We start from the raw sequence: 26,623 nt of genomic DNA, 5'->3' as shown, positions 1-26,623 counted from the left end.
CATGTGGAAACACGATTGGTCTGGACTGGTTCTTGCCGTGCGGACGGTTAGGATAAGACCTGGACAAGACCATTGGTCCGGACGGTTAAAGCCGCATTGTAATTTTACATGGTGTTTTTTTGTTTGTGCTTTTATTCAGCCGGGGTTGGTAACTCAATGTATTTATCAGCATTGATGGCAATGACGTCACATTCCGTTCACCATGACCAATGAGAATGCAAGAAACTACTTGAGCCATGGACGATGGCGGCTACTGCTCTTTATTAGGTTATAAAAGTAAATATATTTCTCGGGGCGGGCTGGTGGGTTCCTAGACATGGCAGTGAACACATCTCTCCTCTAAAAGGAATTCCAAGTAAGATTTACATTATTTTCACTTCCCTATAATGTTATAAACGTTGGGCTGCGGGAAGTAAAGTTTTACCGATTATATAAAGAGATGGACAAATGTAGCAAAGTCTAACTTACGGTAGTGTGTTATTCAGTTATTCAATGTTTTCTTTATTGTTTCGGCTGTAGACGTTTCGCTTTTCTATTTTCAAAGACATGGCAAAGGCTGTCTGACCGTGGCATCCGTTCAGCAAGCACGATGTTTTCTCTTTAGTCCAGCACAATGTTTTCTCTTTAGACATTAGGCGGTCGGGTGCTGGCAGGAGAGCCCGCAGTAAGTTCCAAGAGTTTAAGAAGAGTGAGGGGTGCGGGAGGAGCCTTGGAAGACGATTTGGGCTTGTCAGGGGAAGGAAGGGTGCTTAGCATTTAATACCTGGTCAGTCCGGCAGAGCCCGTAGCAACGTCGCCAACCACTTTACAATGTACCTAGGCCTTTTCCCACACGTCTTACGTTAACTGTTGTTAGAGGTTAATTCTAAAACTGTTTACAAAACAATGGATTCAATTAGACTGACTATTTAAACAACTCCGTTCTAACAATAAGCTAAAATAAAGATTTAAAATCTAATCATAAGGTGACGGCACTATTTGTACGTTGGTCACATTGCTTTGAGATTTGAGGAAGCCGAAAGGAACTCGGGCGTGCATTGTTCTCGTGAATGTCATTGTCGTTTGTGATCAGTGAAACAGGAGTAGCCGTGATTGCAGTAGCTGTTAGCCGGCTAATGTATGTAGTGTAGTGTTGCTGTGCAAGTGTTCAGTAGATAAAACTACGGCACCATAATAGTTTAAACAACATTGTCAATTCTACCTTCAGTTTTAAGTGTCGTGTCAATATCTTCATTCGTGTGTTTAGTACTTATCTGCCCATTTGAAAACTAAATGTTACAGTCTTAATTTAGGAAGACAAGGAAGATGATTTCTGTAAATAGTATTTTAAGTAGTGACGGGAATTTAAGTTTTGAACGTAGGATAGAATTAAAGAAATTAGGGCCTCCTCAACCGAATTAAAATATTGCACAAGAACAGAAGAGTTACAAGAACAAAAATGCATATACTAGGAAATTCAGTCCGTCACTTTATAAGCAGACTGACTGGCTGTGCGGATGTGGGATAAGGAATGCGTTCTTCTGTTACTCTTGTTTAGCAATGAATGTCGTTGACGCTCCATGGACATCAGTCGGGGTATCAGACATAAAACACCTAGGTGAAAAAGTGAAAAAGCATAAAATGAGCGAGAAACGTATAAATGCTGGTATTGAATTTGCTATGCCTGGTAGAGTAGATATTCGATGCCAATTAGACAGTGCATACGTACTTAAAATTAAACAATCAAATGGACAGGTTTCGAAGAATCGATACATTCTTAGTAAATTAATTGATGCTATTAAGTTCTGTGGGAAGTTTGAACTAGCGCTCAGGGGCCACGATGAGACATACACGTCTGATAATCCAGGCATTTTTCGAGGTTTAGTCAATTTAATGTCAGAGCTAGACAGCACACTGAAAGAGCATATCGAAAGAGCAAATAACAGAGTATTTGTTGGGTTATCTAATACCATACAGAACGAGCTTCTCAATTCAATCTATGCCGTGTGCCATCAAATGATTTCGGAAGAAATCTCTCAAACATATTTTGTGGCAATTCAAGTTGATGAAACCACCGATTGTTCCACCTTATCTCAACTGGTTTTTGTTGTACGGTACGAGGTGGGTAGCAAAATAAATGAAAGATTCATAAGTTTTGTGTTGCCTGATAATCACTCAGCAGAAGGCATTACCTCTGCGCTCTGCAATATTCCAGGAGTTGGAAAAACTTAAGCTGGACCAAACTCCGGACAAAGTTATTGCGCAGACATACGACGGCCATTCAGTAATGAGTGGAAGGCAGACTGGCGTTCAAGCAAGGGTCAAGGTCGTTTACAAAATCTCTCATTTTGTGCACTGCTACGCGCATCAATTAAATTTAATTGATGAGCGATGTGCTACTCAGAATAAGCAGGTCAGGATCTTTTTTAGTAATTTAGAAGGGTTTTCATCATTTTTTCAAAATCTGCGAAACGAACTGCTGTTTTGGATGAACTGGTAAAAAGGTGCATCCCAAAAAATGCCGCCACAAGGTGGAACTTCAAGGCACGATGTGTAAGTACGGTTTTTATGTACAGAAATGAAATATCTGAGTGTCTCGAGAAGATCGCCGATGACAATAATGACTATTCGACAGTGAGAAAAGCCGTAGGCCTAAGGAATCTATTGAAGGATCCCGATTTTCTATTTTGGCTAGAGCTATTCTCTAAAGTTATGCCTCACTGTGACTTTCTATTCAACGAGCTTCAGCACCGCGAAATTGATAGTATAAAAGCTCAAAAAAGTATATCTGATTTCAAGTTATCGGTGCAACGAGTCAGAAACTCTCTCGATTACGACCATCAGTGGTTCAATGGCACAGACACCACCGATGGAAATCCAGCAGGCTCAAGTCAGAAACGCGCACGGTTTGAAGATATGCAGCGAGAGAGGTGTGCGATGTTATTTTATCCGGGATAGAGGACCGTTTCTCGTTCAGTGACCATCTGTCTGTTGCCAAAGTCTTCCAGCCTAGTTTATTTCCGACGTATAGGATACTGTTCCCGCAAACTGAATTTGAAATTGCTGCTAGATTATTTCCTATTAACCAAATTGAACTAAGGCATGAACTCTCAGTTTTATACGGCAGAAGTGATTTTTCTAACGCTTCAGGTGCGCTAACTCTTCTGACATGCATTTGTGATAACAACCTGAAAGTACTTCTTCCCGAGTCAATTAAGTTATTACGAATTATTTGTACAATTCCGATGGCAACGCCAGAAAATGAAAGGTGCTTCTCTACGCTGAAAAGGATTAAGTCGTTCACTAGGAATACCATGGAGGAAGACCGACTTAACGCGCTTGCTATGTGCTCCATCGAGAAACAGCTGTTGGCAGTTCCTAACTTCAACGAACATGTCATCAACCACTTCGCAGAGCAGAAGGAGAGAAGAATGGATTTTGTATACAAGCAAGTCAGCTAAGGTATCGTTACCTACTTTCTGTATTATTTTCATGTGTATCTTCATCCCGTCATTATCATCATCACCATCATCAAAGTACGAACTTTATACTTATAATAACAATTGACTACTAGAATCTAGAATTGTTTTTCGGATTCAGTTGTTGAGTTTTCTTGTTAGTGGTGTTCGCTCTGCTGTCTTCACACTTCATTTCACTTCACTTCCCTACATGCGTTGTAATATATTAGCCTATGTTTTCTTGAACCTCAACCTGAAAAGTATATCGAGTCATGAATTTAGTGGTTTTGTGAACATAAGGTATATGTTTATTGTCGATGTTTTAAGGGTATGTAGATTGTAATGCTTCCGGATTTCCGGTGCTTTAAGTTTCTACTTTTTTCCGCTTCGCGATATTATCTGATTTTCGCTACGTGATCGTTCTGCCTCGGAAGAAGATGCCTACAGTATTTAGCCAGTGTCATCGGATTATTATTATTATTATTATTATTATTATTATTATTATTATTATTATTATTATTATTATTATTATTATATTTCATCTACAATTACCGTGGTGCTGGCCAGTGAAAACTGGGCCGTAGGAGTAGATGACGGCACAGCCCTGCCAGAGTAAAATGTCACGAACCGCCACTGGTACGTACTTCGAACAGATGACCCCACTCGTACACCGGGGCGCGGGGTTGAGAGCCTTGCCCTTCAGTAAGTAGGGGTGCGTTGCTATATCCCGGCGTATCCAAAGACGAGAAACAGGAAACGATGTCTTCGAAGTCCCCTTAATCGCTGACAGCTTATTTGGACGAGGAGCGAGCTGCCACCGCCTCCTATACCACACCACGCCGCGGGAGTGCAGCACCGCTGCTTCAAGGACAGCATAGGGCTCAGGTCTCCACTAGAGAAATCAGAAAGTGTCAACTACTCAGCAAGAATAAAGCTCAGGATGGCGATCAAGTGTGCATTTCCGGCAGAAGTTGCAGTTGAAAACCAAACGCCAAAGAGCTCGCTGTAATTGTCGCTCTGCGACTACCATATATGTTAAGCTAAAATGTAGAGCAATATGTCCACACAGAGCAACGGTACCACTGCTGAACGAGCGGCAGCGACTACACGATTTATGGCTACCACGAACAGAATGGCACTGACGAGAACCGAACCCTGAACGTGGTACTGATAATATGCCATCCCTGCTCGCACACGAATTAGACGAATGACCAAAACATTTGCTAAAAATCCGGCACGTTTTCTCAGTTACAGGCTTTCTCTAAGACGAAAAATCGGGTTTCCAGAGGAAAGCGTCCTGGATAGAACTCTCCGTGTTTACCAATTGATCAGCGATGGAACGAGCAGCTCGAAAATCACAGTAGTACTATGACAAAAGTCCTTTCCCCCACCCCTGCAAACGCGAAGGCGCTCCGGAGTTGCCACTCAGTGAAGAACACGAAGCGCGAGTGGTAAAACACGTGAAACAAGAAGAATCAGTGGATACAAATACCCCTCACAATGGTAATAATCACTAGTTTCTCGTACAGTGGTACTAATCACAGGTATGTCACACACAATGGCACCACTCGCAGTTTACCAAAACCCGTGGTGTTTCGCAAGTAGGGACACAAAACAAAAGCAACGCAGGCGCATGGTGTTCCTAATTTAGTGGAAGTAATCATAGGCAACGTAAAATCATGGCGTAACTCACATAGTGCTGCTGCTGCTGCTGATGCTAATGATGCTTGTTGTTTAAGGGACCAAACAGCTATGTCATCAGCCCCTAATGGTACGAGGTGAACGAATTGATGTGATAAGTAAAGTTTTAGAATGTATCCACTGATTACAATTTAAAACAAATGACGATGAACAATAATTTTGATTTTAAAATGATAAAATGATAGAGGAGCCTCGATAGATTTTTGTTTCAACAAAGTAAGAATAATACGGAAATGGTCATTATCACAGACATGAGCGTGTACATTCCACCGAAGAAAGCAAACCAGCGCTCGGCTGCATACAATAACGTCTATGTGCCGTAACGCACGCTGAAATGCGTGAGGTGGCCTGTGTTCAAAATATACAAATCCAGATCCCTTACTTACTTGTCCAATTCCCTTCCCCTGGGGCAAAGTTTTTGAGAGTCCCATATACCGTGATGGGTGTAAAAATCTCCCAATGAGAGGAATATAGGAGGAATCTGATCTATAAAACCGGTTACATCGCTTACATTAAGGGGCTGGCATGGTGGAAAATAAACATTACACAGTGTTGCTATGGTAGTAGTAGTATCCGCACCGCATCTGCTTCCAGCGGGGTTTGCAGAGGAACCTCTTCGCTATAGGTATTAGAACGAAAAAAAAAATACCCACGCCACCGTACGTCCGGTGAGCATAATATCGTTCTGTCGAGTATAGTCTGAAATATCTCAAGACCGTATGATGATCTAGTCTGAAGTTTGTCTCCTGAATGCAGACTATACTCGCCGCGAACTCACTAATGAGCTGACGCAGCCACGCAAGAAGCCTGTCCACTGTAACAGTGCCATAGTCTGGGCCAAATGAGAGAGTGTTAGGTTAAGCTCGAGTTAATTCCCAGCCAAATCCGCCGACTTGGGCGAGTATTTCACCGAACACTTGTTGAAGGGAAGCGTGTGGTAGCGCCTTTCCCATCGTCTTAGGCTGCGAGTTAATTCCAAACCACATTCGCCGGCTGGGGCGTGGATTTCACCGACCACGTGTGTGAGGGAAGAGCGTAGTTGCGCCTTCCGTGCCCTCTTAAGCTGCGAGTTAATTCCCAACCACATTCGCCGGCTGGGGCGTGGACTTCACCGACCACTTGTGTGAGGGAAGAGCGTAGTTGCGCCTTCCCTGCCTCTTAAGCTGCGAGTTAATTCCCAACCACATTCGCCGGCTGGGGCGTGGACTTCACCGACCACTTGTGTGAGGGAAGAGCGTAGTTGCGCCTTCCCTGCCTCTTAAGCTGCGAGTTAATTCCCAACCACATTCGCCGGCTGGGGCGTGGACTTCACCGACCACTCGTGTGAGGGAAGAGCGTAGTTGCGCCTTCCCTGCCTCTTAAGCTGCGAGTTAATTCCCAACCACATTCGCCGGCTGGGGCGTGGACTTCACCGACCACTTGTGTGAGGGAAGAGCGTAGTTGCGCCTTCCCTGCCCTCTTAAACTGCGAGTTAATTCCAAACCACATTCGCCGACATAGGCGGATGTCCCCGACCACGTGTGTGAGGGAAGAGCGTAGTTGCGCCTTCCCTGCCCTCTTAAGCTGCGAGTTAATTCCCAACCACATTCGCCGGCTGGGGCGTGGACTTCACTGACCACTTGTTGGAGGGAAGAGCGTAGTTGCGCCTTCCCTGCCCTCTTAAGCTGCGAGTTAATTCCCAACCACATCCGCCGACTTGGGCGCAGATTGCACCGACATCTAGTGTGAGGAAAGAGCGTAGTTGCGCCTTCTCCGCCCTTTTAAACTGCGAGTTAATTCCAAACCACATCCGCCGACTTAGACGTAAATTTCCCCGACCACTTGTTGGAGGGAAGAGTGTGGTAGCGCCTTCCCCGCCCTCTTCAGCTGAGAGTTAATTCCCAGCCGAGGTCGAAGGTGCCGCATCCGCCAGCTTGGGCGTGGATTTCACCGATCACTTGTTGAAGGGAAGGGTGTGTTACCGCCTTCCCCGCTTTCTTAAGCCGCGAGTTAATTCCCAGCCACATCCACCGACTTGGGCGTGGACTTCACCGACCACTTGTTGAAGGGAAGAGCGTGGTAGCGCCTTCCCCGCCCTCTTAAACTGCGAGTTAATTCCAAACCACATCCGCCGACTTGAGCGTGGACTTCACCGACCACTTGTTGGAGGGAAGAGTGTGGTAGCGCCTTCCCCGCTCTCATAAGCTGCGAGTTAATTCCAAACCACATCCACCGACTTGGACGTGGACTTCCCCGACCACTTGTTGGAGGGAAGAGTGTGGTAGCGCCTTCCCCGCTCTCATAAGCTGCGAGTTAATTCCAAACCACATCCACCGACTTGGACGTGGACTTCACCGACCACTTGTTGGAGGGAAGAGTGTGGTAGCGCCTTCCCCGCTCTCATAAGCTGCGAGTTAATTCCAAACCACATCCACCGACTTGGACGTGGACTTCCCCGGCCACTTGTTGGAGGGAAGAGTGTGGTAGCGCCTTCCCCGCTCTCATAAGCTGCGAGTTAATTCCAAACCACATCCACCGACTTGGACGTGGACTTCACCGACCACTTGTTGGAGGGAAGAGTGTGGTAGCGCCTTCCCCGCTCTCATAAGCTGCGAGTTAATTCCAAACCACATCCACCGACTTGGACGTGGACTTCCCCGACCACTTGTTGGAGGGAAGAGTGTGGTAGCGCCTTCCCCGCTCTCATAAGCTGCGAGTTAATTCTCAGCCACATCCACCGACTTGGACGTGGATATCCCCGACCACTTGTTGGAGGGAAGAGTGTGGTAGCGCCTTCCCCGCTCTCATAAGCTGCGAGTTAATTCTCAGCCACATCCACCGACTTGGACGTAGATATCCCCGACCACTTGTTGGAGGGAAGAGTGTGGTAGCGCCTTCCCCGCTCTCATAAGCTGCGAGTTAATTCTCAGCCACATCCACCGACTTGGACGTGGATTTCCCCGACCACTTGTTGGAGGGAAGAGTGTGGTAGCGCCTTCCCCGCTCTCATAAGCTGCGAGTTAATTCTCAGCCACATCCACCGACTTGGTCGTGGATTTCCCCGACCACTTGTTGGAGGGAAGAGTGTGGTAGCGCCTTCCCCGCTCTCATAAGCTGCGAGTTAATTCCAAACCACATCCACCGACTTGGACGTGGATTTCCCCGACCACTTGTTGGAGGGAAGAGTGTGGTAGCGCCTTCCCCGCTCTCATAAGCTGCGAGTTAATTCTCAGCCACATCCACCGACTTGGACGTTGATTTCCCCGACCACTTGTTGGAGGGAAGAGTGTGGTAGCGCCTTCCCCGCTCTCATAAGCTGCGAGTTAATTCCAAACCACATCCACCGACTTGGACGTGGATTTCCCCGACCACTTGTTGGAGGGAAGAGTGTGGTAGCGCCTTTCCCGCCCTCTTAAGCTGCGAGTTAATTCCCAGCCAAATCGATGGCTTGGGCGCGGATTTCACCGACCACTTGTTGAAGGGAAGAGTGGGGTAGCGCCTTACTCGCCCTCTTAAGCTGCGAGTTAATTCCCAGCCGAATTAGAAGTTGCCGCATCCGCCGACTTGAGCGTGGACTTCACCGACCACTTGTTGGAGGGAAGAGTGTGGTAGCGCCTTCCCCGCTCTCATAAGCTGCGAGTTAATTCCAAACCACATCCACCGACTTGGACGTGGACTTCCCCGACCACTTGTTGGAGGGAAGAGTGTGGTAGCGCCTTCCCCGCTCTCATAAGCTGCGAGTTAATTCCAAACCACATCCACCGACTTGGACGTGGACTTCACCGACCACTTGTTGGAGGGAAGAGTGTGGTAGCGCCTTCCCCGCTCTCATAAGCTGCGAGTTAATTCCAAACCACATCCACCGACTTGGACGTGGACTTCCCCGGCCACTTGTTGGAGGGAAGAGTGTGGTAGCGCCTTCCCCGCTCTCATAAGCTGCGAGTTAATTCCAAACCACATCCACCGACTTGGACGTGGACTTCACCGACCACTTGTTGGAGGGAAGAGTGTGGTAGCGCCTTCCCCGCTCTCATAAGCTGCGAGTTAATTCCAAACCACATCCACCGACTTGGACGTGGACTTCCCCGACCACTTGTTGGAGGGAAGAGTGTGGTAGCGCCTTCCCCGCTCTCATAAGCTGCGAGTTAATTCTCAGCCACATCCACCGACTTGGACGTGGATATCCCCGACCACTTGTTGGAGGGAAGAGTGTGGTAGCGCCTTCCCCGCTCTCATAAGCTGCGAGTTAATTCTCAGCCACATCCACCGACTTGGACGTAGATATCCCCGACCACTTGTTGGAGGGAAGAGTGTGGTAGCGCCTTCCCCGCTCTCATAAGCTGCGAGTTAATTCTCAGCCACATCCACCGACTTGGACGTGGATTTCCCCGACCACTTGTTGGAGGGAAGAGTGTGGTAGCGCCTTCCCCGCTCTCATAAGCTGCGAGTTAATTCTCAGCCACATCCACCGACTTGGTCGTGGATTTCCCCGACCACTTGTTGGAGGGAAGAGTGTGGTAGCGCCTTCCCCGCTCTCATAAGCTGCGAGTTAATTCCAAACCACATCCACCGACTTGGACGTGGATTTCCCCGACCACTTGTTGGAGGGAAGAGTGTGGTAGCGCCTTCCCCGCTCTCATAAGCTGCGAGTTAATTCTCAGCCACATCCACCGACTTGGACGTTGATTTCCCCGACCACTTGTTGGAGGGAAGAGTGTGGTAGCGCCTTCCCCGCTCTCATAAGCTGCGAGTTAATTCCAAACCACATCCACCGACTTGGACGTGGATTTCCCCGACCACTTGTTGGAGGGAAGAGTGTGGTAGCGCCTTTCCCGCCCTCTTAAGCTGCGAGTTAATTCCCAGCCAAATCGATGGCTTGGGCGCGGATTTCACCGACCACTTGTTGAAGGGAAGAGTGGGGTAGCGCCTTACTCGCCCTCTTAAGCTGCGAGTTAATTCCCAGCCGAATTAGAAGTTGCCGCATCCGCCGACTTGAGCGTGGATTTCACCTACCACCTGTTGGAGGGAAGAGTGTGTAGCGCCTTCCCCGCCCTCATAAGCTGCGAGTTAATTCCGAGCCACATTCGCCGGCTGGGGCGTGGACTTCACCGACCACCTGTTGGAGGGAAGGGTGTGGTGGCGCCTTCCCCGCCCTCTTAAGCTGCGAGGTAATTCCCAGCCGAAGTCGAAGATGCCGCATCCGGCAACTTGGGCGCGGATTTCACCGACCACTTGTTGTAAGGAGGTCATTGCCTTCCTCCCCTGCTGTGCTGAACTGAGTTTTATAGCCGGGACACACATACAGCATTTATGGTCGAAGATTGGGCGATTCCCACCTTAGCGGCGTCGCTAACAGAAACGATTGTCACCTTGGGCGCAGCAACCTTCACGTGTGTTGGTGAAACAAACAAAAACATGGTAGCCTCGGTGCGATCGTGCTAAAATCTAGTACCGCATTACCATCCAGTGTCTAGTACCGTAGATCATCCTCTCACTGAGCTATAGTGGACAGTTCCGATCTCGACGAGAAAGAACTCCAGGGAAGCTGGTGCACCCTTCCGTGTCATCAGCTCCTGTTCTGCTTGGACCACTATTAGACTGATTCGAACAACGAGATACCATACGCCTAAAACTTTGTGATTGATAGCACAACATTGCAACGTTGCTATCTTGACTTAATTTGGTAACATTGACAATCTGAAGGCAACGTTAGCAACATGTTCACCATTAATTTTCTACGTAAAACGGCGGACCTATGTCAGCTCATCATTAATGTTCAGAACGAGGTACTCTGGGAGACGACTGCACTAACCAGATTCAAGGATTTGTGACGGGAATTTCGCACGTAAGCAACTGATCAGCCTAAACTGCAATGCGCGTCCTGCACAACTAACTACCGTTACGTATTTAGATCCTCAAGTTCGCCGTATTCATCTACAATGTGTCAACCAAAGATAGGCTTAATCAGCCTGAAATCTTGCCAGTAGGTTCCGGTAGCACAGGTAACGCAGACCTGTAGTGTCTCTCACATAATGGAATCGCTCATAGGTAAAGCAGACTCATGATGTCTCCCACAGGCAACGCAAGCCCGTGGTGTTCCGCATATAGTGGTGCTAATTAGAGACACTGCAAACCCACAGCGAACCCCTCTCTGGTGCTATTAATCACAAACGTATTGTGTAACTAACATAGTGGTACTACTCACATGGTGTTCTTCACGTGATGGTATTAATCAAAAGTAGTTACAAGGTTCTAGTTCAAACATCCCTTAGTCGCCCCTTTAGGTCGTCTTTTACAACAGTCAGAGGATACCGTAGGTATATTCTTCGTGTTCGCCCCCCACCCACAGGGGGTAAGAGAAGGAAACAAAGGTACTTCCAACGAGGTGTAAGTGCCATGTTATCGGATTTCAAACGGCTGAGTTACCCATAAGGTTATAGAATACGTAAGGATGAAGTGGCATGTTATACCAGAACTTGCCTGCTTCTCGCGTGCAAAGGAAGTGAACAGACTGGCTCTGCGACAAATCCCTTTGCCAGCCAAACTTGGCTGTCGTGGACGCTATTCATATATAATATGCTGCACTGCCGTTGTATCCTATAAAAGCGGAGGAGCCCCCCCTGCGTAGTGCAGAATGTTCAGATTCTTTTCATTGACGCTACTGAAAATGAAAATAAACAGCCTATTTCCAGTCATTCGAACGGGTCAGGGATAGAATGTATGAAGCCCCACCTAGCGGCAAGGATAGGAATTGTGCCCGCTGTCCCACACCTCTGGGGCAGTGATTAATGACTGAAGCATGAAATGAAAACATTTCGAAGAAGTTGCTGGAATGAATGATGACAGGGAAAACCGGATTGCCCGGATCAAAACCTGTCCCGCCTCCACTTTGTCCAGCACAAATCTCACATGGAGTGACCGGGATTTGAACTACGGAACCCAGCGATTAGAGGCTAGCGCGCTGCCAGCTGAACCACGGATACTCTACATTCTACTTTTACAAACAATGAGCGCGTTAATCCACTGTCAAATTGTCACAGGTGAACAATGTAGTGGAAGTGGAAAATGTTTATTGAAGACGTTATTTGTAAAGTGTGGTAATATGTTTTATTTGTAATGACCTAACCTGTACTGTGTAATATTGTTACATATGTATTTGTAAAAAGTAGATTTCAGTTCTGTACTTAATGGAAGTATCCAGAAAGTTACATGAATTTTTGAACAGGGTGTGTTGCCTTTTGTTGGTTATGTGTTCTAGAAGGCATTTTCTAACTATTCTGGAAATGGAAGATTCGCGAACGTGCGCATTCGAGAAGTTTAGTTAAAGTTCGCGACTGAAAGTAGGAATTGTGATTGGTGAAACTGTGAGGGGATGGGCGGACTCGTGCATTCTGATTGGCTACTCCAAGTCCAGGATTTACCTATATATATAGAGAGAAGCTGCGTTCGTGGTAATTCGGTCTGTCTTGTCTTGTCCTGGCCTGGTCTGCCGTAGTCTGTTTTGGTCTGAAGTTTTACGTCGTGTGCGACGCCTCGCTAACGGGATGGGTCACCTTCGGGTAAGCACTGTCGAATTCCGTTCCGCCAAAAATTTCCGTAATGTTCGGTTGTTATTTCGTATAGGAGTCTGCCCAAGCCTACCCTAGATTCGTCAAATTAATTTTTGATGACGCCTTAGCTTTTCAGCTGGGCATGCCGTTTGTTTTCGAGGCATTCCCATTTCTTGTTTCACGAAATATGTAGATTGTAGTTTAATATATTTACCTTGCGATTTGCTTCTGGCAGTTGATGTACGCTAGAGTTTAGGAGAGTACGTTCACTTCACTGTAAATTGTAATTGCTTTTTACGTTGCTTTTAACCTACTAAATTGCATTTTGTACAACTGGATTTGTAACTAGATGTATAGTTGGTTTGAAGTTTGAAACTTGTAGTGAAGCCATTATCAAAGAACCTCTAAGATATGTGTATCACGGAGCTTATAGTTCGTAAGTTGTAAGTTGGTGGATTTTGTTTCGGAATGTATTTGTAAAATTTCACTTGTGAATAATATTTTTCAAATTTAAGGATCACGGCGAATTATTTAGGAAACCGCAACGTAAGCCATGTCCATGCCCTCGGTAAAGCCCTAGCTCCTTCGATCTTCCTGGTTTATTGTCCTCTAGTTGGCCCTACTGATATTTACGTATTATGTTATTGGCGGATATCCGCGTAGTCCAGCTGATGTTTTGCTGAGTGTGTAGTGTTTTCTGACATTGTGTAGTTGCTCTTACTTCCCCCTTATTGTGTTCAGTGCTTTGTTTTGTGTAACCACTGTAGTAAAGGTTAAATTTGGTAGCAGAGGCAAGCGCTGGGTTGCGGACGACGAAAGGTGAACCGTGATCATGCCTAACCTAAAACTTCGTAAAAGTTGTGATTCGTGTATCGCTGGAAATCTTGTTTCTACCTGTCAGGATGGCTCGCGCTGTTCCTAATCCTTTCCATTTGAGAAAAACTGAACTCGTTTACGAACTTCGTACCCGAAAAATTAATTCAACAAGCAATGTCAGAGATGACACTAGACTGTTGAAACAATCGCTTAACCTACCTATAACCATACCTGAGTTAACTACAGACGAGTTGCGTGAGTCTTTGGCCGTGATTAAAGATAGGTCATGTGTCCTTTGGTACTTCTAAGACCTCGCATGGCCAATTAGCGCGGGTTGACGGGCAGTTACTATATTATCTCGACAGAATTAAGGATTTGTTGTCTCTCGAATTGCCGGAAGTCGAGCGGCAGAAATGTCAAGCCTTACTAGAACAGTTTTCAAGAATTTTCGACAGAATCAGTGGTTTGCTTGAAGGCAGTATGTTAAATAACATAGTTTCTGAAATTCAAGTGTCTGTCCCATCTGAAATGAATGAAAGTGTTAATTCTGGTGATGCATCTGTTGCTGCTCAAGTGTGCATTCTGACACCTAGTGCTGGTGTTAGGCCTATTCAGGAGTCTGAGGTGAATAATGCTGCCCTGGGATCTTCTGTTTCGTTATCTGGAACTAGGACACCTGTAAGTCATTCTAATGATATATCTCTTTTGCATGTTGGTACCCGTACAAGTTTTCCCGTGCTACCTGGTAATTCTGTTGAGGCTCAGTGTCTGCTGTCTATTGTTAATCAACCCAGTTCTGATGCAATGGTGCAAAACCACTCCGCTGTCTTAGCGCCACCGGTATCAAGTTGTATAACCTCTACACAACAGGTTAATGCCCAAATGGTCTCTCAGGTTAGTGACAACCTTTCTCAAATGAGGTTGTCTTCCCCCGTAACGTTGCAGGATAACGTTAGTCCTAAACTATCCTGTACTCCGTCCTTTTCACAAGGGCACCCGAATCAAAGGTACGAGGCCTCACTAAACCCTCTGGACTATTCTAAGCCTTCCCAAGCACCCCTACACCTGTTTTCCCCAGAGTTTCTCTAATCTGCCTCACCCGTTGACCATTGTGTTTAAGGGAGTCTCTAAATTTTCAGCTAACTCCGTTGATGAACTTATTTCCTTCCTTCGCTTTCTAACAGAGTTCAAGGATCAGGCAATAGTGTACACTCTCAGTAACGACAACGTATTTCAAATTCTATACACGCATGTCTCTGGAGCTCTTTCTGAGCATATTGCCAGGGCCATTTAGGAAAGATGGCCTATAGATCAGTTTCATGCCCATGTGCTTGAATATTTAATTCCTGCTCGTGCCCTGTCTGCATTAGTGCAGAAGCACTATTTCAGAGTACAACATCTCAACGAGTCATTATCTGAATATGTCCAAGACATTAAGCACCAAGCTAAAATTTTCCGGCTCCAGTATTCAGAGGCTCAGATGGTTGCCAACATAATTGAAGGTATCGCCCCGAACTATAGATCATATCTGCCTCTTTCACCCCGACCAGCAACGTTCGCCCAGTTGGAAGCAATTACAGTGTCCGCTGAAGGCATTCGATATGCTGAAAGCTACGCCTTGCATTAGCCCCACCTCCTATAAGCATGCCCTCTCCTCAGGATTCTAAAACCACCCCGTCACCTGCTTCCAACTCTTATAATCCTCGTTCGTGCTTCAATTGTGGCTCCACGGCTCATCTCAAGCGGGATTGTCCCAAGGCTGGGACATTAGGCAATGCGAAACCTGCCATGGGTAGAGGCCCTTCCAGCCATTCTTCTTGCCGTAACTGTGGATCAACAAGGCACTTCTCTAGGTAGTGCCCCTGTAACACTTCTGGCTCTGGACCCCCAGGCCATAGTAGTGGTAGATGACTAACCGCCAGTTCTGATGGTAAACCCCAAAACATGGCTTCTTGTCTTGTCGATCATGACTGTACCTTGGTTGATTTACTTAATTCTGAGGCTAATGATTGCTCCCAGTCTGACTCTGGTGTTCATTTCTTGCAATCTTGTAGGATTTCTGCCATACCTTCTTGTAAACTACCATATTTATGCATAGAGGTAAATAGTGAACCTGTCTGTGCGTTACTAGACTCCGGGAGTAGTGTCAGCTTGATGAGTGAGACCTGGTACGATTCTATGAAAACTGTTTGCAAGTTACCTACATTAGAACCCGTGTCCTTAACCTGCCATACTGCTAATTCCAATTCGTTGAACATTGTAGGATCACTAGAGGTCAAGGTCCGTGATTTCACCTGGAAAATGCCAGTACTAGTGGCAAAGGATTTATCCTGCCAATTCATAATGGGTGCAAATTTTATTGTTAAAACAGGCATGATTTTTGACCTCCAGTTCAACAGATTCCATTTTAAATTTTGTGCAAGAACATTTCAGCTGTGTGATCACTCCCCTATTCTGCATTGTCACGTTAATGCTGAAGATTCTGATTCTGAATCACTTACCCGAAGAGCAGGACAATCAACTTAGGAAACTCTACGATAAATTCCCTGAAGTCTTCACCGACAGGTTAGGTGTCACCAATGTATTAGAATACAAAATTGAGGTTACGGATAACATACCTGTTCGCTCTCCTCCGTACCGGTTGTCACCTCCCAAAATGAAAGCCATGAAGGCTGTCATTGATCAAATGCTCGCTGACGGAGTGATACGCCCGTCCAAGTCAGCCTATTCTACTCCAATGTTTCTGGTCCCTAAACCGCAAGGTGGTTATCGGCTTGTAGTTGACTATCCGATGTTGAACCGTAAGGTAGTCCTCCAGTCTGTCCCATTTCCTGATTTGCACTCTTGTTTTTCTTGGTTCGCTAATGCAAAAATTTTCACCACCTTTGATTTAAATCACACCTATTACCAGATACCTCTTGCCGAAGAATCCAAGCATCTCACAGCATTTGCGACCGTTTGGAACCTGTATGAATTTCAGTGCGTCCCTTTTGGTCTCGCGACTGAAGCGGCTGTCCTTACACGGTTACTAGATTATGTCTTATCGGACATCAAGTTCAAGTTCGTTTATAATTACCTTGATGATCTCGTTATTTTAATGAAACCTTCCAGGAACACCTTCTCCATCTCAACGAAGTACTTGAAAGACTGCGTAAAGCAGTTCTAACCCTCAAGGCATCCAAGGTTTCCTTCACACAATACCAGATGTCCTTCTTAGGACATATTGTGTCGGGGAGGGGTGTCTCAATCGATCAGTCTCGTGCTGCCGCCATCCAGGATTTTCCCCCTCCAAACGACGTCAAGCTGTAGCCAGATTCATTGGCACGGTTAATTTCTTTCGCAAATTCATTCCCAATTTTGCTGGACGTGCAGCCCCATTAAATGCTTTGAGAAGAAAGGATGCCAAATTTCTGTGGGGTTATGCCCAACGTGAAGCCTCCATGGACTTGAAATCTGCCTTATGTAACGCGCCTGTACTGGCTATGTCAGACTTTTCTAAACGCTTCATCCTTCAGACTGACGCCTCTTCATCAGACATATCCGGTGTTCTTCTTCAGGAATTTCAAGAAGGGCGTCGTCCTATTTCTTATGCATCACGTGCCCTGAATCCTGCTGAGCGAAATTATTCCATTTATGAGTTGGAAGCCTTGGCTGTTGTCTTCTCTTTAGAACGCTTCAGAATGTACCTGGAACATCTCCCTTTCGATGTGGAAACTGATAATGAGGCTTTGAGTCGGGTACTGGCCAAGCCGCGAAAGACCGGTCGTCTAGCACGTTGGGCAGTGCGCATCTCAGTCTTCCAATTTGAAGCCCGTCACATTCGTTGCACCGAAAACGTTGTGGCTAATGGCCCCAGTAGGATATTCAATCCAGGCAACTCTGACCCTCAGTCAGAGCCGGCAGACCCACCTCCCGAAGAAGTATCGGCTTTTGTGAATGTAGTTCTCACTGACTCTCCCTTCCTTTTCAAGGATACAACCAAACATCAAGAGGACGATCCTGAGTTAAAGGCTATTATCGACAGGATAAAATCCGGTGAGCATGTTAAGCCCTACATTCTTAAGAATGGTGTCCTGTGTTGTCCTGCTCGCAGTCGTAGAGACCCCAAAATTGTAGTCCCAACTAACCTGGTCCCGGCTCTCTTCAAATATTTTCATGAATCCCCAGTGGGCGGTGATCTGGGCGTTTCCAAGACAAGGGAGAAGATTCGTAACAACTTCATTTGTAAATCCATGGATAGTGAGATCCGTACCCTTGTCAAGTCCTGTAAGATTTGTAATTTCAGAAAACCCGCCCCGAATACTCGTCTAGGTCTCTTGTCTTCCGAGCAAGCTTCTCGCCCCATGGAAAGACTGTTCATAGACTATATCGGGCCCTTCCCGAGATCTCGGAATGGTCATCGTTTTATAGTTGTGTGTGTTGACGCCTTTTCGCGTTTTACGTGGCTGTTCCCCACTCGGATGGCTAACGCCAACACCACCATCTCGTGCTTGAAACAGATATTCGCCTCGTTTGGACCCTCTAAATTTTGGTAAGTGATAACGCAAGAGCCTTTACTTCTGCCCAGTTCCGGAATTTCTGTTTTGATCTATCCATTTCTCATGTAACCACTACCCCGTATTACCCGAAGCCGAATTATGCTGAGAGAGTGAATCGTAACTTGCGATCAGCCCTCATCGCTTATCACTCCTCAGACCACTCCAAGTGAGATTCCTCATTAAATTGGTTGTCATTTGCATTTAACACTGCTGTCCATGAAAGCCACAAGCAAACCCCCTTCTTCGTTAATGTTGGCTTTTACTCCGAATTCTCCTCTATCTAATCTGTGGTCAATTAATGATCTTCTGCCCGACGATGCTAGCCCAGAAAAGATTCGAGCTAATTGGCGCCGTGCACGAAAGAACTTGAAGGTTTATTACGCTAAGGTCCAGCGCAATTACAACCACGGGCGAAGGCAGCACGATCTGTCTGTGGGTGACCAGGTGTTTATTAAAACTCATTCCGTCAGTAGTGTTGCGGACAATGTTATCAGTAAGTTGACCCCCAGATTTCGAGGTCCCTGCACCATCTTAAAGTTCCTCACCCCGGTGACATTATTGGTGAGCGATTCCGAAAGGAAAAGGATCAGCAGAGTCCACCTCTCCCATATCAAGGTACCTTAAGCCTGGTAGGGAGGGGTAAATACCATTGTTGGTGACATTTAGTTATAAGATAATGATAAGTTTATTGTAAGATATTTATAAGTTTTATAATAAGTTAGTTGTAAGTAATTGTGTAGGTAATTACTTTAGGTATCCTCTAGTATAATAGATTTAGTATTATAAGTTAGGTAGGTTTTAGTTATGGTCACTCCTTGGAATTTATTCCGCTTACTTTCAGGTTTAGGGTAAACTCCTGTAGGTTCCCTTCACCCCCACCATAATCTTGTCAAATGAATTATAGGTAGCAGTGCTTACCCCGGGGCTAGTGCCCTAATATCCCTGGTGTGCAAGGGAGAGTCTTTACTGCATACTCATTTAGCCACCCATTGGGTGACTCTACGCAAGATCTTTGACCCCAGCAGCATACTTTTACCTCAAGTATTCCCCTGTCTGCTGCGGTTTGTTTATGTTGCAGTGCCTGCAGTGACCAGCTTCTTCTGACGGCAACCTGAAGTCCCAAGTTGGGAGGCGCATTCTGTACCTTGGGCGCTACCATCCCGCCCCACAATCCTGTGGCAAACATCCTAATGGTGGCAGTCTGACTGGACGATATCTCACCCATCTGCCGATTTGGTGTAAGATACCACTGGATTGCAATTACATAATACCTGGGTCGTACTGAAGTTGAATGGAGGCTGGCGGCAAACGATCGTGTCGGCAGCCGCATCATCAGCGAGAACCTGTGGCCTAGCTGTGCTGTGACTGGTGTGGAAAAGTGATGCAAAATACTTAGTCCGTAATCTCGCCTATAAGGAGCCTTTGAACGCTGTTTAGCAACAAAGTGAGAAGTTCCTGGCTGACTAACATTTGGCAGAAAGAAAGTGTGTACATCCTTTGGTGGACAGAGTACAAATTGTCTAAACAATTGTAAAAGGTTCAGAAGGCGTTTTGAAGTGTAGTGTGACTATCCATGTAGATTTGTGATATTTATTGAATAGGTTGATCTATGAATACCTTTGTTATTTTTGAAAATTATGTGACACTTTGGTTTGTTTTGCTTTGATTACTTAGAAAGTCAACTTCAAGTAATCGTGTGTGTTAGAGTAATGCATCTTTACTACCTGTACTGTGTGAGAACGTTTTATCGCTTTCTCCCTAGTGAAACTATGTTAATGGTCGAGCGTGGCTCGACTTTCGGGGGAGGAATATGTCACAGGTAAACAATGTAGTGGAAGTGGAAAATGTTTATTGAAGACGTTATTTGTAAAGTGTGGTAATATGTTTTATTTGTAATGACCTAACCTGTACTGTGTAATATTTGTAACATATGTATTTGTAAAAAGTAGATTTCAGTTCTGTACTTAATGGAAGTATCCAGAAAGTTACATGAATTTTTGAACAGGGTGTGTTGCCTTTTGTTGGTTATGTGTTCTAGAAGGCATTTTCTAACTATTCTCGAAACGGAAGATTCGCGAACGTGCGTATTCGAGAAGTTTAGTTAAAGTTCGAGACTGAAAGTAGGAATTGTGATTGGTGAAACTAGGTGGGGATGGGCGGACTCGTGCATTCTCATTGGCTACTCCAAGTCCAGGATTTACCTATATATAGAGAGAGAAGCTGCGTTCGTGGTAATTCGGTCTGTCTTGTCTTGTCCTGGCCTGGTCTGCCGTAGTCTGTCTTGGTCTGAAGTTTTACGTCGTGTGCGACGCCTCGCTAACGGGATGGGTCACCTTCGGGTAAGCACTGTCGAATTCCGTACCGCCAAAACTTTGTTTCGGAATGTATTTGTAAGATTTCACTTTTAAATAATATTTTTCAAATTTAAGGATCATGGTGAATTATTTCGGAAACCGCAACCTAAGCCATGTCCATGCCCTCGGTAAAGCCCTAGCTCCTTCCACCTTCCTGGTTTATTGTCCTCTAATTGGCCCTACTGATATTTACGTATTATGTTTTGTTGGCGGATATCCGCGTAGTCCAGCTGATGTTTTGCTGAGTGTGTAGTGTTTTCTGACATTGTGAAGTTGCTCTTACACCCCCCCCCCCGCCTTATTGTGTTCAGTGCTTTGTTTTGTGTAACCACTGTAGTAAAGGTTTCACAAATAACACATCTGGAAGACACTTATCATAGTGTACTTGCTTCCCCTACACCTGCAATCACTTCAAAAAACCCTCATGACTCGTGAATTGACGTCCATAAAATCACCATAAGGTATTGTCTCCAGATCACAATGTAATAACAATAGACATCTTTAAATTTTCAGGCCTCACCCTCCAGGACACCCAGCCTTCCTGAAGAACAGAGGGGATCAATTCACATGAGCCTCACTTACGATCCAGCAGCTGGCATTCTCACAGTCAGGTTGATTGAGGTGTGTATACTTACTATTGTTTCTGTTTAAAGGGGCTTCGGCCCTTAACAGTATGTATTATTAATTAAAATGTTATCAATAATCCACTGACTAAGATATATGATAAAATATCAAATAGGAACTTAGAATAAGCAGTGTATATCATTCGCAATGCCATATTTCCTCATAAAATTGATTTGAAAAAATATAACATGTGAATAAGGTCACAGAAGGCTGTCTTTGAAGTGAAATAATGTACTTTAAGCGAATTAAAATTGTTAAAATATCATTAAAAATACATAAAGGCGGACTAAAACAGATTCAATAGAACAAAACGTAGTTAACAATAGAGTAAAATTTACAAACAGACCATTTGTTTTAACACGGTAAAACACGCCACTAACCTCATAAAACGGAAGGCGAGGTCTCCTGACTACTCGTCATCTCGTAGAATGAGGGAAATGGCACTCGGAAGTTGTAGACAACGGCGCAAATCGGCCAGGTACACGCACACCGCAAGGACGTGTACCACGGTTAGATGACTGCCGCAAGTAAACATCGGGGGGCATTCACCCTCCAGTAGGTAAGAGTGCGTTACTACGACATAATACCACGGCTTCTGTCCGAGAAGTCTTCCATACCCTCATAGTTCCTATTATGGCTCTCAGCTTATTTAGGAGAGATGTGGCCTGCCACGCCATCTCCAAATGGCACATAACCAAATGATTCAGCTGAGAGCGAATATCACTGGCTGGAACCCTCTAAAGGTAACGGGGGCAAAGTAAGAGCATCCTCGGCAGTCTTATCAACGAAATTGAGATGATGATGCTTGTTGTTTAAAGGGGCATAACATTGAAGGTCATCGGCCCTTAATGAAACGAGATGGACGAGACATGATATGATAATTATTTTAAATGTATCCACTGATGGAGTTTAAAAAATGGTGATGAAAAATGGTTATGAGATTAAAACAATCAGCGGATCTAATTCGCAATGCCTTATTGCTAACAAAATATAAAATACAGGTGACAAAGAAATAAGGCATTGCCTGGAATACATATATATATATATATATATATATATATATATAATTCAACTTAGAAGTTAAAATAACACATTAAAATACGCAACACGAACTAAAATGAAGTCAATGGGATAAACGCGTAGTTAACACAAATACACTAGGAAAAGGATATCATTACATACGATAAAAAAGACCACTATCCCTCATAAAACGAATGACGAGGTCTGCGGACTGCTCGTCATCGCGCAGGATAAGGGAGATGGTACGCGGGAGTTTTAAGGCGGGTACAGACATGCGCGCCTAACTCCGTAACGTAACCACGTCGCGCGCCAAGGTTAAACGGGGCAATGTTACGCACCGCGGTTACGAGGTAAACTTTTCTACCCCGTGCCGCAGGTCGTAACGCGTAACCTACCAGCGTTCCGCCAGTTGAGACAGTGCAGCTTTGAAAGATGGACTTAGCTGCAGCAGCCTATATTTATTTGCATTATGCAACTAAACGGAAACATAGACGATGGTGGCAAACTCTGCTATATTCACGTAGAACTACACATGGTGGTTCAAATTTGCTGGCTAACATGAAGTTTCAGACAGTTAGTGGGCATTGTAAACATTTTACTTGCTAAACCTGACCAAGGCGTCGTTTCCGTTTCCAACGCTTTGTGTTGATTTTTGTTTTCGAGTTCCGCGCAAGAGTATTATTGCTTAGGCAATCAAGTCGGAGGTTTAAATGTTTCAATATGGGTAGTGTTTTTTTACAGATAGGTCTTATGGCGACGATGGTATAGCAAAAGCCTAGGAGTGGGAAGGAAGTGGCCGTGGCCTTAATTAAGGTACAGCCCCAGCATTTGTCTGCTGTGAAAACGGGAAACCACGGAAAACTATCTTCAGGGCTGCCGAGAGTGGGGCTCGAACTCACTATCTTCCGGATGCAAGCTCACAGCTACACGCCCCTAACCGCACGACCAACTCGCTCGGTAATATGGGTAGTGAAAGCATAGTAAAATAATTATTCAACACGTTTTTCATCAAGTGAAAATAAACAAGTGATTGACTGTAGCCGACCCTGCTCAGCGATTTTCAGGCTTGACGACGGTTTTCTGTACTTTAGTTTTACAATATTATGTTAATACAGTATATAAGATTTTACAACGGTGAACTGGCCGAAATACACATTTCATCTTTGAAAGAAAGTCGTAATTCTCTGCAGACTTCTTTTTTTCCCCTCCATGTCTTTCTATTACATTCATTTCGTGATCTAAATAATTCGGGGAGGGTGTGGAGGAATGTGCGGACTTATATTTAATTCATAAATTTAATCTATAACAACGCCTGAACTTCTGGGGCAGGAAATACCACTGTCTTAGCGTGCTGTACACCATTACATTTTCATGTCAGTTCAACATTTCACAAGAAATTTGTCAAATCTTGTCAAAGACTGTTCAACATTGCTGAAGGTTTGATAAGATTTGAAAAGATTTGGCAAGATTTGATAGCATTTCGTTTTAACATAGAGGAAAGGCAAACAGCTGTTGTAGTTGTTGGACTAACAGCGGGGTACAGTCTTAGAAAGAAGAGAAACGCGCAATAAATCACAATTTACATGGGCAAAAAATAAATGTTGTTATCTTCAACATAATTTTTGCAATGTATTTACTGCCATAACATCATTTGTAGAGGTTAAGTTATACTACATAGGTATACTCACATTAATTGAATAAAAATGACAGCAATGAAACGGAAATACGTATCTCATTACATGAAAACAAATTAGAAATTCCATAATAATAATAATAATAATAATAATAATAATAATAATAATAATAATATGTGTCTTTCTTTCTTAATCCGTTTACCCTCCAGAGTTGGCTTTTCCCTCAGACTCAGCGAGAGATCCCACCTCATCAATTTGATAGGGCCAATAGTTGCTAAGAAGGATACCACATTCAGAGAGGCTATATCGGTGCAAGAGAGACTGGGAGTGACAGTACGATTTCTAGCAACCGGTGATTCAAACATTAGTCTGCAGTATCTTTTCAAAATATCCAAACAGTCGATTAGTGTTATCGTACCGGAATGTGTCAAGCTCTGATTGAAGCATTAGACGAAAATATAAACGTAAGTAAGGAATTTATTGCTGGTATATTCTAAGTTTCATACATCAAACATTTTCTATTTTAATTGCTTATTCAACACAGAAACACTACTTTGTAAGTCTAATCAAGTCCTGAAAATCCATATCCACATCGTGGGAATTGCCTACTGTATCTGACTCAGTGGACAGATTGGAGTTGGAGTGAGGAGAATTGGGTGTAGTAGTAGTATTCGGTGAGGATAAGGAAGCTGATGGAGTGGGTGTTGAAACGGTGTAACCTTGAAAATGTGATGGGTTCGGCAGCTGATGAACATTATGCTGTGCAGCATGATGGGGATATTGGGGATATGTAGAGTGAACCGGAGAATGGAGTGGATGGGGAAAGTGGTCATTCCTTAAAATATTGTTAAAATGCCTGGGATGGCTAGTTAGCCACAACATTTCCTTAGCTCTGTACATTTCAATAAAATGCAGTGTGTTTTGCTCGGTTGACAACATTTTTCCCCCTGTGGGTGGGGGCGGTAGAATAACACCCATGGTATCCCCTGCCTGTCGTAAGAGGCGACTAAAAGAGGCCCCAGGGGCTCTGAAATTTGGAGCGTGGGTTGGCGAGCACGGGGCTCTAAGCTGAGCCCTGGCATTGCTTCCACTTACTTGTGCCAGGCTCCTCACTTTCACCTATCCTATCCGACCTCTCTTGGTCAACTCTTGTTCTTTTCCGACCCCGACGCTATTAGGTTTGCGAGGGCTAGGGAGTCTTTCATTTTCACGCCCTTCGTGGCCCTTGTCTTCCTTTGGCCGATATCTTCATTTATCGAAGTGTCGGATCCCTTCCATTTTTCCCTCTGATTAGTGTTAAATAGAGGATGGTTGCCTAGTTGTACTTCCTCTTAAAACAATAATCACCACCACCACCACGACAACATTTTTACTGATCAAGCAGGCAGAGGCAAATGTGTGTTACGCGCCGAGGTCCTGTGTACGTCCAAGCTTGCTGTAACTTCCGCGCGCGCAGCTCTTTGATGTGACGCGGGAAAACCGACAAGCAGTGGAACGCAGCGAACCTCGTTCCGTATCGTTCATGTTGCGGGCCAAGGTTGCGCGACGAGGTTACGGAGTACCGTCCAGACAGGAGCGCGACGCGGTTACGTTACGATGTTCTGTTACAAGTCTGGACGCGCCTTTAGACTACGGCGCAGATCGACCAGGTCCACGCACTCCGTAAGGATATGTACCACGGTAAGATGATCGCCGCAAATACACACCGTAGAGGGTTCTCCTTTCAATAAATGGGACTGCGTTAGTATACCGTCGCCGATCCGAAGACGACATAATAGCACTGCTTCCCTCCGAGAAGCCCGAAGGGAAGTCTTCCATACCTTCGTTGTACCTTTTATCGCTCCCAGCTTATTTGGCAGTGGAGTGGCCTGCCACTCCATCTCCCGATGAAACATAACCAGATGTCTCGGCTGAGAGCGAATATCACTTTCTGGAACTTTGAAAGGCAACGGGGGCGTGTAACTGCCTTCTTGGCAGCCTTATCTGCTAACTCGTTTCCCTCTACACCCATGCGACTTGGGAGCCTCATGAACGTGATTCTGGTGCCGGCATTCGAACACCCGGCCAGCAGGTCCTGGATCCGCTGCATCAGAGGGTGTAGAGGGAAACAGGTATCGTTAGACTGTAGCGAGCTCAAGGAGTCAGTACACACCAGAAAGTGTCGGCGCTCATCGGACAGTGCGTACCGCAGAGCTTCACAGATGTCATAGAGCTCCACTGTGTACACACTAAAAGTTTCCGGGAGAGCAAAAAGAAACCTATGAGTGTCGACAACGAACGCACAGCCCACAACAGTGTCTGTTCTCGAGCCATCCGTGTAAACGACGACTGAACCTGGATACCGGTCAACAACGGACAGAAAGTGCCTCCCACAAATCGAATGGTCCGTGTTTTCCTTCGGGCCAGTGTGCAGATCCAGGATTATTTCAGGACGTTGTACTACCCACGGAGGTACCCCACTTTGTTGTCTGACAAGGCAAGGAATCGAAGGTACGTGAAACAATCTGTGACTGCTATCCAAGCATATTCCAATCGGCCGCGTTGCTCGAGGACAAGCAGCGTACATCCGACGGTTCCATTGTTGAATACGCAATGATAGCTTGGGTGAAATGGCTTCTGTCGCAAATTTGCAACATACGACAGAAGGAGCTGCTGGCTCCTCACGTGTAAAGGTGGCACACCAGATTCAGCGAGCAGGCTAGCTATGGGGCTTGATCGATAAGGTCCCGTCGCCAACCTAACCCCGCTGTGATGGATACTGTTCAGTCTCGCAAGGGCGCTTGGTCTTTTTGAGCCATATGCTGCACTGCTGTAGTCTAACCTATATATGCCCTATAGAAGCGTAGGAGCACCGTGCGGTCAGCTCCCCAATTAGTGCTGCTAAAAACCTCAAGAGATTAAGATTCTAGGTGCATTGCACGTTTAGCTGCCCCACGTGTGGCTCCCACGATAATGTACCATCGAAAAGAA

The 26,623-nt window shown here is 45.4% G+C and overlaps 1 protein-coding gene across 1 annotated transcript in view; it reads left to right on the top strand.

Annotated features, from left to right (window-relative positions):
* The window catches only part of Sytalpha (Synaptotagmin alpha), a 652,840-nt gene that overhangs the window by 431,329 nt on the left and 194,888 nt on the right, over window positions 1-26,623 (top strand). The window contains exon 5 of the mRNA XM_067146141.2: window positions 20,889-20,996. Coding sequence (XP_067002242.2) covers window positions 20,889-20,996 — 108 coding nt within the window. The remainder of the gene's footprint in view (window positions 1-20,888; window positions 20,997-26,623) is intronic.

The sequence above is a fragment of the Anabrus simplex genome, chromosome 4 (assembly GCF_040414725.1).
Source record: "Anabrus simplex isolate iqAnaSimp1 chromosome 4, ASM4041472v1, whole genome shotgun sequence".
Taxonomy (NCBI): Eukaryota; Metazoa; Arthropoda; class Insecta; order Orthoptera; family Tettigoniidae; genus Anabrus; species Anabrus simplex.
Note: the sequence above shows the minus strand (reverse complement) of the source record. Positions and strands in the feature narration are given on the sequence as shown.